This window comes from Camelus dromedarius, chromosome 8 (genome assembly GCF_036321535.1).
Source record: "Camelus dromedarius isolate mCamDro1 chromosome 8, mCamDro1.pat, whole genome shotgun sequence".
Lineage (NCBI taxonomy): Eukaryota > Metazoa > Chordata > Mammalia > Artiodactyla > Camelidae > Camelus > Camelus dromedarius.
Window position 1 is genome coordinate 52,060,443 of NC_087443.1, and position 18,453 is coordinate 52,078,895.

Consider the following 18,453-nt stretch of genomic DNA (forward strand, 5'->3'; position numbering starts at 1 on the left):
TTTCCTTCTCTAAAAAATAAGGAGACTTTTTTTTTTTTTTCCTTTCCCGCCTGTTTTGAAAAGCAACGATTTCCTCCAGGTGAGCACAATTAGCTTTTTAACTCCAGCGCCCGGGACCAGGCTGAACTGGCCGGAACTCCTCTGGTTCAGCTGCGGAGTGGAGCGCCTCGCGGTGAGCTGACGTCACTTCCGGCGCGCTGACGCTTAGTCCGGCGTGCCGACGCCTGCGTCAGCAAAGAGCGGGGCTGGGGGCACCCGGTTTGAAGTCGTGCGGGTTGGAGGAGTGCCGCCTCCGCCGCCGTCTCAGACCCCTGCTTCCTGGTCGCCGCGGGGACGAGCTCGGGTAGGCGGCTGGGCAGATGCCCCAGGGCCCGCGCCGGGACGCCCTGCGCCGCACCGGCCGCTCCCCTCTGCTCCGTGGCCTGGGCCTGCGCCGCTCGGCTTTCTGGAAGCTAGCGCCTCAGCGGCGCGGCGCGTCGCTCGCGGGGAGCTCCGAACCGCCGGCGCCCGGCCATGGCGGTGTCCAGGTGGGTCTGGCTTCTCACGGGCGGACGGGAAGGCGGCCCGCGCGAGGCACGGTCTCCTCTCGGTGCCCCGACTCCTAGAAACGAGCAGTTCCCATTGTCACGGGGCTCGGACGCCTTCCTCCCCAGACTCCAGAGTTCGCCTCTCGGTCTGCGGGGCTTTGGGCTCGGGTTACTGCTCGTAAATCGATTCAAAAATGTCTTTTTCTGGTTGAACAGACTCTGGCACGTTAGAGCTAGTTTTTCTCTTTCCTCACCCTGTTTCTCTTCTCTGGTTTCTCTTCCCTCTTTCAGTTCTGGGAGAGTCTCTTCTCTTTCTTAGTATTCTAACGGCGACCCCTAACCTCCATTTCACGGGAAAACTTGGTAGTAACTATCGAAGTCGGGGAGATTCGAGTTACTATTATCCAAATGACCTTCTAGCTATGTCAGATTTTTTTGTTGTTGTTGTTTACGGCTTTAGGGATATGTTCTTTCTTGAGGACTGGCTTCTTATATTACAGTATAATTGTTCCTTTTGTTTGGCAGTACACATTCAGTCATCAGCGTAGTGATCTTTAGCAAATTATTGTATTAGCATCATCTTCCTTAACTAAGCTTTGAAAGATGTGTCACAAATCTTAAGTTATTTTAAAGTGATGCCTATCAATAGGGAAATATAGGAAAACCAGCAAGATATTTATTTGTATAGCTGTAGGAGGAAAGTCCTCCTTTCCTCCAATATGAGAGGATGGTGGGAATACGTTTTGTCAGAGGGTTGATGTTAGTGCACGTACGTACAGGTAATTCCTATGATAGCAGTCAGAAGGAGCCACCAAGTTTATTGTTAGTTTTCATGAGAAATGGGTCCTTCTCCACACAGACTGAAGGGAAAAATGTTGATAGTTCAAAAAACATAGTTTTTACTCATTTTCCATAGTTAATTGAACACACTACTGTTTTGCAGGCGAAAAGATAACCCATCCCTCACAGACTCTAGATAACTGATGAAAGATTGTGTAGGAGAAACCCTTAGGAGTTGGATGAAGGGGGTTGCAAGGTACCTGTACTATATAGGGCATCTGTTTTTTATAAGTTGAATCCATTCAATGTGAGGAAATTCTTATTTTGTAATATATAAAAATGCCTTCAGAGAAGACAAGTGGTATTTTCAGTTTATGCAAATACAAAAAGGTGTATCTTCTGATTTGTTACCTCTTCTATGAATATATAAAATATACATTATAAATATATTGATACACAAACAATATGGTATTCTGTTTATAAGGTGGTACAATGTTTAGAGGAATGAGTAGCCCCTGAAATTCCTTTCTTGAGCAGACTATGTATATTTTCACAGTATTGGATACAGTTTTATAGGGACAAATGAAAGTGTTTAAAATGTGCCTAATCTGCTTGGCCAGTGGTAATCTATTCATAAAAGTTTAGGGCACCTAAATTTCTGAGTGAATGAGTGGGTTTTGAAAGCAACTGCTTTTTGTTATTGACATTGGATTTCAAAGGGTAGTGCTCTTTTTTTCTGTAGATCTTTTTTTTTTTCAGCTTGCCAAAATTCTTTTAAATTTAAGAAAGAAAGCCTGCCGTGGTTTTATGAAAGCTAGTCTTGTGCTTATTTTGGTTATATAATAGATTCAAGGAAGGCACTTTTGAGACACTTTCTGATTTGGGGATAGTGTCAGCCCTTGCTTCTTCATCTGAGGATTCACTTTGAATAGCAGACTTTAATTTCAAACTGGCCTTCTCCACGCACTGAGCACATATCTTTATTAGCTAAATTTCCTTTTTCTCGTGTGGAATACAGACTCATTTTAATATTATTTTGTTGCAGAACAGGTGGAAGATGGTTCAAGAGATAAAAATCATTTTTGCTAGAAGCAAATCTAAAATGTTTTTTCACTGTTTATATCAATGTGCATAACTGCAAAGAAACTAATAATTTTAGAACCTTGTAAATATTTCCAAATGGAAAGAAAACAGTAAGTTGGTACATGATTCCCTCAATTGTCAGATTCAGAAACTTAGGAATAATATTTGACTTCTCCCTCCCTCCCTTTCCCCCCAGGTAGCCAGTCCCCAAATTCAGCCCTATCAGTTCTTTCTTTCTGATCTTTCTCTGGCCAGTTTTTTTTCTTTCCGTAGCAGTTACCATAGCCCTACTGCATACCACCATCATCTCTAATCCAAGACACCTGCAGCAGCAGCCACTCTGCTCTCCCTGCCTCCCCTGGAGGCATGGAAGTCTTTATAATTTATTCTTCACTTCAGCCTTACTATTATTTGCTAATGTGTCCATTTTAATGTGGTCTTTTTTCTGCTTAAAACCCTTTAGTTGTTTTCTAATTAGGATAAAGTCCAACTTCCTTAACAAACACGTCTTCCCAAATCATTTGAGATCTGGTTCCTGCTTTACCTTTTTAGCTTCATTTTATGTCAAGTTCTCTGCATCTCTTCTCTCTTTCTCTTTCTCTCTCTTCTTTTATCCCTCTCCCCTTCATTCCAATCTATGTTCTCACCTCCTAGTCATGATCTCTGGAACATCTTTCCTGCGTCCACTCCCCTGACCCTCCAAGTCTGGTTTATTCCAACCTTAGTTTTTGAGTCTAAGCCCATACATACATCATTTTGTTTGGGAAGCCTTCTCTGGTTTTACTTCATCTGAGCTATTTGTACCAGTGGATACTCCTGTCAGTTATATTCATCATACCCTGTAGGTGATTGTTTAATTGTTCTCTCCCTTGCTGGAGTTAACATCTCTGTGAGAGAAGGAAATGTATTTGCTCTTTCTGTCCCCAGAGAGTGCCTAGCTCCTAGTAGGTGCTCAGTACATTTTCAGAAAATGGATAAGTGAGTGATTTTGTTTCTTCTTTTAATTCCGGTCATGATTTTTCCATTTATGTATAACGGAATGTTTCCAGTGTTTTTCAATGTGTGGTTCTGAGTTTTACAGTTTCCCCCAGGGAGAAAAATGTTCATTATAGCTTTGAATATTAGTGAAAATTATAATTTAAAAAAGATAGTAAATATTATCAGAACTATTTTTGTAAGTTTATAATCTAGTATAATTGTGATAGTGTGGTCTTTTATAATGCAAATTTGTTATAATTAACCCTACATTTTGTGTAATCAGTTTTTAGACCCCACTTAAAAGTTTTATAAAGGCCTAGTTTTAATGTAGTACCTTGAATTATTAGAATGTAGCAAAGTATGAAATGCATGGTGAACTCTTTATCTATGGGTGAGTTAAATCTTCCCAAAAACAAACAAAGCACCCCCCAACTTTGTGACTCTCTAAAATTGCAAATACAGCATTTGAAGTTCTCCATAAAATGCAGGGAGATATTACCAAAACGTGTATGACTCCTATAAACCCTTAGTAAAAGAGACAGCATACAAATGTAGGAGTAGAGAACAATGTTGCTCTTAAGATATGAATGCTGGAAAGTCAGCTAAACTCACTCACTAGCTACTTGACTTGCTTCCATAAAATCAACTTCAGCAAACAAAGAAAAAAAAAACACATTACATATTACGCTTTCATTGTTTTTTGCAAGCATTTTAAATCATAATTGTTAAATGTTTGAATACTGTTTTGTTTTGTGACCCTTTCTCTGAGTGTCATTTGTCCCCTAGCTAGAGTTGAGCCACCAACAGTAAAGGCAAAGGCAATCTTAGAGGGTTTGTTAAAGCTTATGTTCATTACAGAGGTGGTGGGTGAATCTGACAGAGTTGGGTTCCATGGCTTAATACAGGTGTTTTTTTAAAGACTGTTTTTGATACCTTTGCCTGTTTATGCCACAATTGATTGCCTGTTGTTATACATTGATTGGCTATTGTGAACATAGTTTTTCCTTGATTGCATAAAGAAAAAATATAAATATAATTCAGGTAATTTTTCCTCAGTGATCTCTGCTATAAGTTCATGTCTAAAAAGTCTGGACAGTAGTTATGACTTGAGCATTTTAAAAGCCATACCTTGAGTCTGTGACATATATCTTAGCATTTTAAAATGATGCAGCGTTTAGAATAGATTCAGGGAAAAAATGAAACACACTCTTATGGAAGAAACAAATTGCTACATGTGAGCAGAACTTTGCTCAGTTTTGTTAATTCTCTCTCTGCACTGCTGATACTTCAGGGAAACTTTGTTTTAACAGGCCTACATTGCCAATGAAAGGAAATTTCTTGTTGTGAAGAAAGTTCCAGTAGGTCCTTCCTCTTGACAGGACAATACTAAAATGATCTTACCTGTAGGACAGCATTAGGTTTCTTATGTTTGCTAGGCCTATTTCTCCACTATCCTTTACTATTGCTAATTTCAATCCATTGTAAGATTGACAGAAGGCACTGTTGTAAATTATGTCAAATATTTCATACTTTAAAAAATTTAGGGACAAAAAGCCAGGGAAGGGAGAGGAGGCATTATATAAGCATACCCCTTTTAATCCCTGTGATAAATTCCTCTTTGTTTCTTTATTTCTCAAAGTACTGTGCATGTAAAATTAATCATTTTAACCATTTTAAAATGTACAATTTCAAATAAAGTTTTAAAACTACAGATATTTCTCCTGAAGAACCTAGATTTTATTTTTAAAATAAAGTCATGCAAGAGGTGGTGGAGGTTAGAAAAAAATGCCCTAAAGGAAATAACCCAAGTTGGTTGTCCTTTTTCAGCATTCATTTAACAAGTATATACAGAATCTTTATGTTCTATGTGCTGGAGATACAGCAGAGAACAAAAATGGAGTCCGTATTCTCATGGAGTTTATGTTCTGTAGAGTGGAAGTGGGGGAATGTAAATGATCTAGCATGCACCTGCCTTTGCACCTGACTTTAGTGTGGTTTCACATCTTCATATCTGTTCTTAGTGTTGTATGTGGTATCTTAAATTAATATACTTTTTTGTTTAAAAAATGTAACATAGTTTCAGATGACCCACAATAGGAAGTAGAAAACATACATTTTAAAACAATCAGTTGGACAATTTCTTGGAAATTGTTTCTTTTGACCATCACTTTCTTGCTTAATGATAATATGTAGGATGAAGCATAGTGTTCATATCAGATATTTATTTTCTTATTCCCTAAGTAACAGAAAAATAAAACTTCAAATAGTAAATGTAAAAAAAAAAAGTATGACAAAATGAACAGACTTGACTGATCATTCCCATTTAGTTAAGATTACAAAGCCATCCTTGTGAAGTATTATGAGTTGACCTTCCACAATTTTTCAGACTGACTGAATTTATTCTGAGAATGTTGAGATTGGATGTAGATTGAGGAATTTATGTGTTTCCTTTTTTTTTTTAATTCTTAAATGGCTTAGGAGTGTAAGTGCAGTATATATTAATTAGTGATGAAATAGTAATCTAGGACATGTTTTATAGTTTAAAATGCATATGGTTTTCTTTTTTTATTTTTACTTTATGAATTGTCATAATACAGACAACTGAAGAGGAGTTAGATCTCAGCTGCCAGCGTAACCTTTACAGACTCCCATGTACTATTTCCTTCTTTTAGGCAGTATTTAGAGTAGTTTTCTGAAATCACAGATTGGTAAAATAAAAACGAATCGTGTCATATAGTTATTTCTGAGTTAAAATCCAAATTGAAAATAGGCCAGATTGTCATCATGAGTAGATTCATAACCGGTGGATATTGTCAAATATACTTGCTTTATGTTTTTTAAAATTTATTCTTCTGGAGTTTTTGGTACCTTCCATTCAGCTTGACATCTGTTACCTCTTTTTCCTCCATCTGTATCCCTTCAGAGAATGAAGAATGATATTTTTATTCTATTAGCCATTCTGCAAGAGAAGGTTTAGCCAAAAGAAGTATCGTGCTAGGTACTGTGCTCCCTCAATCAGCCCTTCTTTTAACTTCCTTTCTCTTCTAAGCACCTAGCTTCCTTCAGACCTCTCCCTCACCGAGGGCCCTGTCTGCCCTCTAACATAACACTGACCCTGTCTCTTGCCCTTTCTCCCTCTCCCACCAGTTCATTATACCAGCCTTTTTCATTCTGACCTGGCCCTGATGCTTACCCTGTTTGCCTCATAGCTGGCTCTCCTAGGGTAGTAGGGCAGACTGCCCTCTTGTGAGATCCCGGTATGCTCATCCCTTTGTTCTTCTTTTTTGTGGCATCTAATCTCCTGTCCTGGAAAGAGGAATGAACTCCAAAAGGAGCTTTGAGTCGAGAGGACCAAAGAAGCATTCTTGTATCCCCATTCCTCTATTCAGGGAGGCAAGTTTGGCTACCAGAAAGGTGGGAGATGTGAAAATATATAGGCCTGGAATTGGAACAGAGAGTGAGCTGATCTGCTACCCTCAGGCAGGTGGCATTGGATAAAAGGCTTTGAAGAAAGGAGAGGTAGGGTCAGCGTTAAGTTAGAGACGAGTCGAAGGTCTTTGAGTAGGAGTGCGGTCCTAATGAAGCTGGATAGCAGAGGGCTAAAGGAAAGTTTAGGAAGGGTGGAAATTACTGAAGGAATGCAGTGCCTATTGCATGGTCTTTTTCAGCTTGCTGTTTGGAGTACACATCACTGCCTTGATGTTCATATTGCTGAGGTACTGCTGTGCTGATTTTTCACTTATTGAAATCTTGCCTTAGCGTCAGTTGTGTTATTTTTATAACTTGTTTTTATGTAATATAGCTATGACAGATTAAGGATGTTTCTCGAAGTAAAAAAAAATTATAGTATATTTTTGCTTAAAAATGGTGCTTAAACTTGTCCCCAAGAAACTTGAACTTTTCTTTATGACTTTAATTACAGTAAATATCAGTTACTCAACAAATATTTGAATACTGTGCAAAGAAACTGTGCCAAGTATTTGGGGGACAAAAAGAAGGTGAAGCCTAATGGGGAGCTAAAACTTCATGTGACAAATTAATGTAAGAGATGCCACAGAAATGCAAAATAAATGCCGGAATGATTATTCAAGATAAGAATTCATGTGCATTTCAGAAGGGAAAGTAATTGTGTAGTAGGCTGAGATGGTTTCAGGAGGAAAGGTCTTGAATTGAATCATGGTAAGTGGGAGCTAGCTGAAGAATTGGACCAAGAAAAGTAGAGGAAAAGTGTAGACAAAATTGTAGAAACCAAAATGGCCCATGTTGGGAGATTTTTGTTTGTTTGTTTTTAATTACTGTCTGGTAGGTAAGGATGAGCCATTGAAAGTTTTAGAGTAAGATAGTAATTTGGTCAAAAGAAGTAAAGGAAGCTTTAGGAAGTAAATTTAGCAATGAGATCACATTACTATGGAGTTATGCTCATCAGGCAGTTAAAGGTGTGGCATTAGAGCTCCCGGTTGGGCTAGATTTGTGGATTATTTGCACTGTGTTATGTTTTGAACAAATTACAGTGTCCTATGGGAGAAATTGGTGAGCAATGAGCAGACAAGGATTGAATCTGGGAGAGTGTTTTCATTAAGAATAGTAAGAGTAGGGAAACCAAGGAAAGAATTAGGTGTTCAGAGAATGTGGTAATATGTTGTGAATTTAGGAAGGAAAGAATTTTAAAAGTAGGGATCTTGCTGAAATCAGATGTCACAGAGGCATCAAGAAAATTGGATTTCCAAAAAAAAAATTGGATTTGGAGTTTAGGTGTTCATTAGTGACCCTCAGGTGTGCTGTTTTGGTAGTAGAGAAGGCAGTAAATATGATTTGCAGAGATTAAATTGTGTATGGTGAGGAAATTTAAAAAGTGATTTTAAACACTCAGGATGCTTGGCAGTAAAAAGAGTGTTCTAGAAGATGGAGGTCAAGCAGTTTATCCTCTTGTTAAAGACAGATCTCTGCATATTTGAAGATGGAAGTAAACAGGTTAATCAGGCAGTGGTTTAAGATATTGGAGAAAAGTTAATTGAATGAGGGTAGAAGGGGATGGTATCAAGAAAATAGTGGGACATTATCTAAATCTTGAAGAAGAGTGAGGCTATCTTTTCATCTGAAATTGAAAGAGAGGATAAGTGTAAAGACTTTCAGAGTTAATAAGGAGGGAATGACATAGTTTATGTTCCATAACATAGAGATCTCCTCAGTCCATTTCTTTTTTGCTTTTTTTTTTTTTTTCTAGTCCATTTCTTTAAAGGAATAGGAGATGGCAGTTGGTTGGGGCTTGAGGAAAGTGGAAATGATTGGGAAAAACTTGGAAAACTGTCAATTTTATTTTAGTTGTTTACACATGAATTTATAAGCCAGGTTAGTATTGTCACTTCCTTAGAGCGTTCATTTTGCAGCCAGCTTTGCTTTTAGTCACAAAAAGAGAAAGAATCTCCATTATTAAAAAGGAATTACGAAGTAGTTGAAATTTTCCAGAGGTGCAGTGTAAGGAACTTTGCATCAAATAAATCAAAGATATAACAAACATTATGGTATATAAGGAGGGGAGAAAACTATTTTAAAAAAGTGCAATGGTGTGAAGCTGTAAAATACGGCTAAATTATACAATTTTACCCTATAAAATAAGAGGTTAAGTGAAGTTAAGTGAGCTTCTCTAAGTCTTCCAATAAGTGACACAAGTAGTACTTTTTAAAGCTCTTCTAATTTCCAGTGTAGTATGTTTCCCATTTTATCACTGTTTTCCTATAGGAAAGTCCTGGATTTATGTGATCTGTACACACATAAGAGAGCCTGATATTGTTATAGAGAATACATGCCTCGTATACAAATATATCTACTGTTGCATAAATTTGACCTGACATATTTTCTATAATAAAACATTTAATTTTTGATAGTTTTTGCCTGCCATAGAATATAGATTTAAAATGAGTATTTGTTTTGATACTTTTATAGATATTTAAAATTTCTTCTTGCTAATTTCATTGAGCACAAGCATTCAAAATCAGAGTCATGGCAATATGCATAGAGAGTTTTTAGGAACTTTAACATCACAGTTTTAAAAATGAAAAGTCAAAGGGCATTCTGAGAGTTATGTATGGGATGGATGAGGGAAATCATTTTGTGGGGAAGGGGTTTGGGGTCTGACTTAGTCTTAGAACTTTTAAGAACACCAATTGTCAGAAAAAAATTTTTTCTCCCTTTTGTCCCACTTTATCTTAGTCACTGTTGTTCACCAAATCCTATAGCAGAGCCTGAAGGGTGAATAGGTAAAGACAAGTATTTAGATGGCCTTGAATGAAAAAGGAGAAATACTGTGTCATAAGGTGGGATGTATTGTACACACTGTATGTATAAAAAAATTAATCTTTTTGCATGTCTTATAGAAATTAATTTCTTTATAAACACTGTGTGCCTTTAAAGTATATTGGAAGCAAAAACTGTTATATTACTCTTTTTTTTCTTTGTGTTGCTGGCTTTAGTTGCCTCAGATATTTTTCTTGAATGTCCTTCTTACATACCCTTAACTATAAAATTTGAACCTTGCTCTTAGTGTTTTGTTCTGAAGCAGTTGAAAAGTTTTCATTGTACCCTTAGTCTTCTTGACTGAAGAAGTTCTATTTTAGCTATATGTTTTTATCAGTTACAATGATTTTTCTGCTTTATTAGTGACTAGATACCATCAAAAGAAAAAGAAAAAAGAAAAAACCCTGCCTATTTCATTTGTGCCTTATACCTTTATATTATAAAAGGCTTTTAGAAGCTTTGCCTTCTAACTTTTAAGCCCTTTGGGAAAGAAAAATAATCCCAGAAGTAAAATATGAGCCTCTGCCATTTATTAATGCTTAATGCTCATGCTTAACTTTGGAACCTTGCTTGCTTTCTCTTCCTCACTGGATGAGATTGGAAGGTGTACTCTCTAAATCTCCCCTGGTATAGGATTGGGCACAGTTAATATAGCCTTGCCTCTTTTCACCCTTCATCTTGTTTAAAAAGTCCCAATTTATTCCACATGTGAAGCCACCTTCCTTTCATTACCTGTGGCATTCGTTTGCCTCATTGAGCCTGATTAGTAGTGTGGTGGAAGGACTAGCCCTGTATGATAGGTGGACAGCTAGTGGCAATTACTTGGTACTGTGCCTTCTAAAAATCTTAGGATTTTCCTATATCCCAGAAACAAAGTGACACAGTTTTCCATATCTCCCCACTTATTCCAGGTATAAGGTATTGTGATTTTATTCCAAACTATTTGTTGGCTAAGTGACTGGGATTTGAACCATGTGCTGTGGCTCTGGTATTTGTTCCATTATGCTCTTTGCCTTTATGAACTCTTTCCTCAGAGATCTTACTGCCCTATCTTTATAAATGTCTCCTATGCCTTTAGTCTCAACTTTCTCCTGAACATCAGATCTCTTTTCCAACTATCCTTTTTGATCTCTCCCAGCTCTCCTGTTCCTGCCACTGATAAACTTACTATCTTTTCCCAGTAACATTTCCTCCAGTTCTTCCCGCTTATTTTAAAGACATTTTCTAAGATTCAGAGTCTCAGAACCCTTTCGTTTCCTTGATACTTTAATTGAATTACTATACCATGGTGTTTTACTTCTGTAGCATTTCTCCCAACTTCTTTCTAGTCTTATTGCCATGATTGTAGTTCAGGTCTGTACTTCTAGCCTAAAATTCTCTAAAAGTTTACCTCCATTTTACTTCAGGCTTCACACTGCTTCCAGACTAATCTCCCTAAAGCATAGCTCCAGTCCCATCACTTTCTTATCCCAAGACTTTCATGGCTGAACTATAATTCAGAGGTCTCCACAGTAGGGCTCTAACTACTTTTGCAGTTGTATCTTCCACTGTCTCTGAAGTGTACCCTCAATTACAACCAGACTGTGTTACTCACTTCCCTAAATATAGTCTCCCTCTCCTTATTGCTGTGCTTTCTTATTTCCTCTTCCAGATATTTCTCCTCTCTTCTCTTTTACCACCGCATCTCCACTAGTGGAGTATTGAAATCTTTTTCTGCCATTAAGGTCCGGCTCACACACCTTATTTCTTTTAGGAAGCCTTTTTAGTATTTCACAGTTGGAAATGTAGCATTTGCTGCCTTCATTCCTATTCCTCGAAATACTTTGTTCTTCTTTTCTGACATGTATCTTATCATACATGAATATACATGTATGATACATATATTGTATCCTATATTCTAATTATTTGTGTACTTGCCTTACCCAGTCACTGCACCCCCATGACAGTTTCCTTGAAAGTAGAGATTAGATGACCTCCTGCGACCCTAGCATAAATCTCTGTTCATAGATGCTGAATACATACATTTACTGACTCATACTTATACATATGAGGAAACACATTTCAGAATAACTTTTATTTTTGTTATTTTAGGCTTGACCGTCTTTTTATCCTACTGGATACTGGCACTACTCCAGTTACAAGAAAAGCTGCTGCACAGCAACTTGGAGAAGTGGTGAAGCTTCATCCCCATGAACTAAATAATCTCTTATCTAAAGTAAGAATTCTTTTAGTATAATATAATTGTAGAAATTTGTCCATGGATAAGAACATAAAAATAGAGAAAGAAATTGTGTTATTATTGGCAATTTGTAGTCTTCAGATTCCATTAGGTATCTCAGTATTTCTTCAAATATTTAAATTTTTTTGCTATTTTAAATTTTTGTTTGTCATAAGCTTTAAAATACTTTGTTTTTTGCATCAAGTTTAATAGTTTAATGGATTTGACAACATAGAACCTTTGGCCTGTGGCACATATTTAAATCTGATTCAATTTGGTCATGAACTAAGTTGTTAATCTTGTTTGTTAGTGGTCTGACTTGTTCTTAGCGGATAATAATTATATCACAGTTGGTAGTCTTCAAATGGATGAGTATGTATGGACAGTGGTGGAAATAGATGAGAAACTAGTTGTCATTAGTTTCTTAGTTAACAGCTGTTTGAAAGTGGAGGCTTTCTGCTTTGGTGGATCAGTGTCTTCATAATCCTAGCCCATGTTCTTTCCTTAAGCAATGACTTTTTTTTTCCCCTGAACTCTGTGGGCTTGTAGAAGTGTGACTATGATAATAAGCAGCAAATTCCATGTATTTAACTCTCTGGCATGCAAAGTAAAAACAGGAGTGTTCTGTATGTGTGTTGGGGGTGGGAGGAGGTGGCTAGAGGATAGGGTGGGGAAGAATATGATAGCCCAGACCCAGTTGGAAGACCCAAGATATCTCTTCCCACCAGTCTTATCCCATCCTTTCACTCTGATTTGCCCCTTCCTGATTCCTGTGAGTAGGAGTTCTAAGCCCTTAGTCAGCATATACATATCTCCACTCTTTTGTTCCTACCATAAGGGCTGACGTAACAGTGACTCTCTTTCCAACATGCTTCCCGCTTAGATACTATCAGAACTTTCTAATCAAGGTATAGATGAAGAAACTGATTTGACATCTATAGGCTCCATGTTCTCAGAATGGAGAAGGATGCATATTAGGTAATACTGTACTCATGTGTAAGATGTGGGGATAGAGAGCATACCCATTTCTTGTCATCCCAAGGGAAGAGATGGAGGGCTCAATGAGCTGAAACTAAGAATGAACAAGATTAACCTGTGCTGAACTGAGAAAAGGTTTCCAGGATTCCAAGTGAGGTTCTGGTCTTCATAGCTCAGACCCCAGCATATGGCTGCCATTAGATAATTCCAAAAGAGGCAAAGTTTGTTTTTAGCACCTTCTCACCACCTATTCCCTCTGCCCTCAGTGTTTTCCTGTTGCCATTTGGTTTTATTTTTTTAAACAGCTTTTTTGAAATGTATTCTACATACCATACTATTCACCCAGGTAAAGTGTACAATTCAGTGATTTTTAGTATATGTAAAAATGTGTGCAACCATCATCACAATCTAATTTTAAAACATATCTTCTCAAGAAGTCCTATTAGTAGTCACTCTCCATCACTTCTCCCATGTCTAGTCCTAGGCAACCACTAATCTCTTTGCCTTATTTTGAACATTTTATGTAAATGTATTACCTTTTGTGTTTGGTTTTTTCACTTAAAATGTATTTTCAGGTTTCTTTTGTATTGTAGCATGTTTCATTACTTCATTCTTTTTTATTGCCAAATATTATTCTGTTGTATGGCTATGGATATTCTGTATCTTATTTATCTGTTCAGTTGATGGGCATTTGGGTTGTTTCCACTTTTTGGCCTATAATGCTGCTATGAAAATTTGTGTACAAGTTTTTTGTGGATGTATGTTTTCATACACGGGTGTATATAAGAGAGCAGAATTGCTGGGTCATACGGTAAATATGTTTACTTTATGAGGAACTGCCACATTGCTTTCCAGACTGGCTCCACCATACTACATTCCCAGCAGCGCTGTATGAGATCTGATTTCTTCACATTCTTGTCAACACTTAGGATTAACTGACTTTGATTATATCCACATCAGTGAATGTGAAGTGATATTGTAGTTTTGATTTGCATTTTCCTGATGGCTAATGATGTTGAACATCTTTTTATGTGTTTATCAACCATTTCTATATCTCCTTTGGAGATCTGTCTAATCAGATACTTTGCCCATTTTGAAGTGGGATTATATGTACTTTCATTAATGAATTGTAAGAGTTCTGTGTATTTTAGATACAAGCCCTTTATCAGGTATGGGATTAGCAGATGTGTTCTTGTAATCTATGGGTTGTCTTTTTACTTAATGATATCCTTTGGAGCACAAAAGTTATTAATTTTGATTAAGTCAAATTTACCTTTTTTTTTTTTTTTAAAAAACACATCATTTGTGCTCTTAGGATCATATCTAAGAAACCCTGCCTAACCCAAGGTTACAAAGATTTATCCATGTGTTTTCTTCTAATAATTTTATAGTTTTAGCTCTTATTTTTAGGCTTATGGTCTATTTTGAGTTAATTTTTGTGTATGGTGTGAGGTAGGGATTTTAAATCATTATTTTGTTGCTCCAGCACCATTTGTTGAAAAAAATCCCTTCTTCATCGAATTGTCTTGGCACTCTTGTCAAAAATCAGTTGATCCTAGATACATAGTACTATTTCTGGACTCTAAATTCTATTCCATTGATCATGTATCTGTCCTTTTCCCAGTACCACACTGTCTTGATTATTGTTGCTTTGTAGTAAGTTTTCAATCAAGAAGTTTGAGTTTGCCAATTTTATTATTCTTTTTCAAGATTATTTTCTTAATTCTGGGTCCCTTATATTTCCACATAAATTTTACAATCACCTTGTCCATTTCTGCAAAAAAAACACAACAACAACAAAAAACCAGCTGGGTTTTGACAGGAATTGTATTGAGTCTGTAGATCAATTTAGGGAGTATTACTAGCTTAACAATATTAAGTCTTCCAATCCATGGACGTGAGGTGTCTATTTATTTAGGTCTTACTTAATTTCTTCCAACAATATTTTGAATTTTTTGTAGTCTTCAGTATACAAGTCTTGTCCTTCTTTTGCTCAATTTATTCTTAGTATTTTATACTTTTTGATACTATTATAGATGGGATTGTTTTCTTAATTTCATTTTCAGATTGTTGAAAGTGTATAGAAATATAGTTGATTTTTGTTTATTGATTTTACATCTTGCTATCTTGCTGAATTCATTTATCTTTTCTGCTAGTCTTTATAACTTTGCATTTTGTAATGGAACTTAATGAATAATATGCCCTTTGTATGTTAAAAGCTATGTTATTTTTAAAATGTACTTAAGAATTCTTTTATTAAAGTTTCCTAGTTCCTTTTTTTAAAGTGTAGTGATTTCCTGTGAATGATAAATCTTATAAATGATTTTAGTAATTCCAAAATGTTTTATATAAATTTGAGGGCTGCTACATTAAAAGTTAATAACAAGTAAATTGGTGTTTCTCTGTTCTGGCCACCTTGAACGAACAATATTTTTGGGTTTATAACTATTTTATTTTGTAACTTTTAAGGTGTTGATATATTTAAGGAGTACAAATTGGGATACTCGGATTGCAGCAGGACAAGCTGTTGAAGCTATAGTGAAAAATGTACCTGAGTGGAATCCAGTGCCAAGAACCAGACAAGGTGCTTTTAAGTGGAAAAAGTAGTTTGCAGTAAAAATCTAATTATAGAATTAACTATTCTTTGCATTTTAATGTTTAATAATTTCACTTTTAATTTAAAGGCTTTATTTTCATGCTTTGTCAGGAAATGACATTGAATAAGGTGATTTTCACTATTTAAAAAAAATACTAGACAAACAATGTTTTCATAAATATTTTAAATTATTAATTCTACAGTGTACTTGATTTACAGAGATGATGACGTCCCTCAAGGATTTATGTCTTAAAAAATAATACAATATAAACATTTGAAATAGTCTATTTTTTCTTATTACTGGGTGAATAATAGTGTAATTATTTACTAAATTTAAGCACAAGTATATGTGGATATTTGGAGGGGTAAGTCTTTAGTTTTTTATTTGTCTTTTAGATGTCTTGTGGAAATTATTTGTTTTCTGACTGCCTATTCTTTATGGCATTCAAAAATGAATGTATGCTTTTCTAAATTTATAAAGGTATACATGTTAATTAAGTGAGAATTTAATATGGTGCAACTGCATTTCATTTTCAAGTCACTTTGATAATATCACTTTAAATCATATGTCTGAAAGTTTTGCTTTAATTTGCTGGCACCTGTTATTATTTTGAGTGATTGTGTTGTCTTCTCTCATCAAAAGAAATACATAACTAGAAGAAGTTATAACTTATTTTAGAAAAGACTCTTTTCTTTTCCAGCTTATTACCCCTGTTTTTTTTTTTTTTTTGGATATATAGAGATACTCAGACTCAGATTCTTTTTAAAAATAACTTTAGTTACACTACCATTAAATTTAATAGTAATTAAGGTTACTAATATTAGAAAACTTTAAGATATTCATAGCAGTTCCTTTTAAGTTTCGCAATTATGCTTTAGTTTACAGATGAATTATATGCAAATACCAACTAAACAAACCATTAAGTCGGTGAATAGTTACAATATATTTTAAAATTTACAATGGCATAACCTTTTTTGGAGGAATACAGAACATTTGTAGATATTTTTCAGTACCAGATGGATATATAATTCTAGCAATTTGCCAGGAGATTATAATTTGCTTATATTATGAGAAATGAGTCTTATTGAGTAAGTAGTTGCTTTCTGTCCTGGATGTTCCTAAGTTATAGGGAGGGATGGTTCTCACTAGTTTTATTTATGAATATATTCTTTTATCTTCCAGTTTACCATTACAATAAACTACCTTGATACTTTTTAAGTGTTTAACAGTGGAGACAGCATGATATTTAACATACATATTTCAACATGGGGATGCATTTCTCTGTATAACATCGTGCTTCCATAGTCAAAAAGTTACACATACACCCACTAATGTTCTGATAGTTTGTAGAAGGGGAGCCACCTACCAAACAGTTTTTTCATAAGTAAGAACTGATCATAAGTAAGTCCACAGTAGCTTTTCTACTACCTCCATCTTTTACTTTTCTTAAAATATTACCCACCCACCTGAAGTAAGGCTATTTTCTTTCATTCTATACTTTTTGGCTATTTAATCAAATTAAATGTTTTTAAACCTCATCTAGAAACTCCTTCAGAAAGTGCTATGGAAGATTCATCTACTACAGATCGATTGAATTTTGACAGATTTGATATATGTAGATTGTTACAACATGGGGCATCACTGTTGGGATCTGCTGGTGCGGAGTTTGAAGTACAAGATGAAAAGTCAGGTATGTAGTAGTCCTGTAGAAAAAAGTCTGAAATGTGTGTGTTCAAACCAATTTGTCATTTGGTGTGCTGTGTTATCAGTCATGCAAAATCTAACAGATGTTGTGACATGTAAATTCACTAGAGTTTGCTGTTGGAGGTAGGGGACATATGGGTGGGAAAGGTAACCAGAAGCAATTTGTCTAAAGCTACCATATGAATATTTTTCTTCCTTTAATTGAATATGTACTTTATATATGCATCATTAATAGATACACATTAATATTTCAGCATACCTATTAAAATTTCAGTGTCTCAGTATAGAAATTGTAAAGTGTTACCCAAGAGCTTCAGTTGAGTGGATTTTAAAAGCCAGGATTGGTACAGATTGTAGTAACGTTTTCACAATTCTGGAAATTTAAGAGGCTATGATAGTTTTCTTTTTATCATGTGTTTTCAATATTTAAATAATTAAATCTGCTTATGCTGGTGACCAAAACAAAAACTAAAAATGAAAAAGAAATTTTGGATAGGTAATTGTCCCATTATCTTTAAACTTACAGAATCCATCTGGATATAAAATAAATGTTTTGGCCATTCAAGATTGATGCCTTGAGTGGAAAAAACCTTGATGTTTTTAATGGATTTCTGTAAGTAAATAAGTTGCTTTTTTGACTAAAACCAAAACAGAACAGTGTTTTGTTTTGTTGCTAATTAATCATTAGTCAGAGCATATCTATTTAGCTAAGTTAATGAAATGATATTCAAGTTGTACATCTTAAAAAGTCAAATACCTGTTTCCTCTTGCCTAATATACTTTCTGTTGAGAGATCTAGTTTAATTATTTATGGAGAGCCTTATAAGGGAGGAGAATTTGCTTAAGTTTTCAGAAGAGCATAGTTTTTCTAATAAGGGAAATAGAAGTCTTCAAAACCTTGCTATTTTGAAAAAAATAGTATCTCTAAAAAACAGTAAGTTTACTGATCTTACTAATGTACCCATGGACATCATAAGAGATCACTGGCCCTTATCCAGGGATAAAAGTTAGTGTTATTTTTGTCACTTTAAAACAAAAGTGTGTTTGGGTCGTATCCTAGAGATTCTGATTTAATAGATCTGTGGAGAGCTCTGGGAAGTTATATATTAAAAGAAAAACCTCCACAGATGACTCTGATATGTAAGCAGGATTTGGAATTCCAGTTTTTTGGAAACTCAGTTTTTAATGCTGGTAAATCATAGCATACTGAAGAATGCTCATTAAAACCCTCTAATTAGGTTTTCTTTGAATGTCTGCTCCTCTGTGTTGGTCTCTACATATTTATGAATAACAC

At 35.6% G+C, this 18,453-nt stretch overlaps 1 protein-coding gene across 2 annotated transcripts in view; it reads left to right on the forward strand.

Annotated features, from left to right (window-relative positions):
• Nucleotides 1-219: 219 nt before the first annotated feature.
• The window catches only part of BTAF1 (B-TFIID TATA-box binding protein associated factor 1), a 74,567-nt gene continuing 56,333 nt past the window's right edge, over nt 220-18,453 (forward strand). The window contains exons 1-4 of one of the 2 annotated variants that reach the window (XM_010974284.3): nt 220-527; nt 11,754-11,877; nt 15,328-15,442; nt 16,999-17,145. In XM_010974284.3, the coding sequence (XP_010972586.1) occupies nt 514-527; nt 11,754-11,877; nt 15,328-15,442; nt 16,999-17,145 (400 nt within the window). In that variant the 5' untranslated portion in view covers nt 220-513. Of the gene's footprint in view, nt 528-11,753; nt 11,878-15,327; nt 15,443-16,998; nt 17,146-17,672; nt 17,773-18,453 lie in introns of those variants that run through there. The other variant, XM_031461383.2, reaches the window with a different exon arrangement.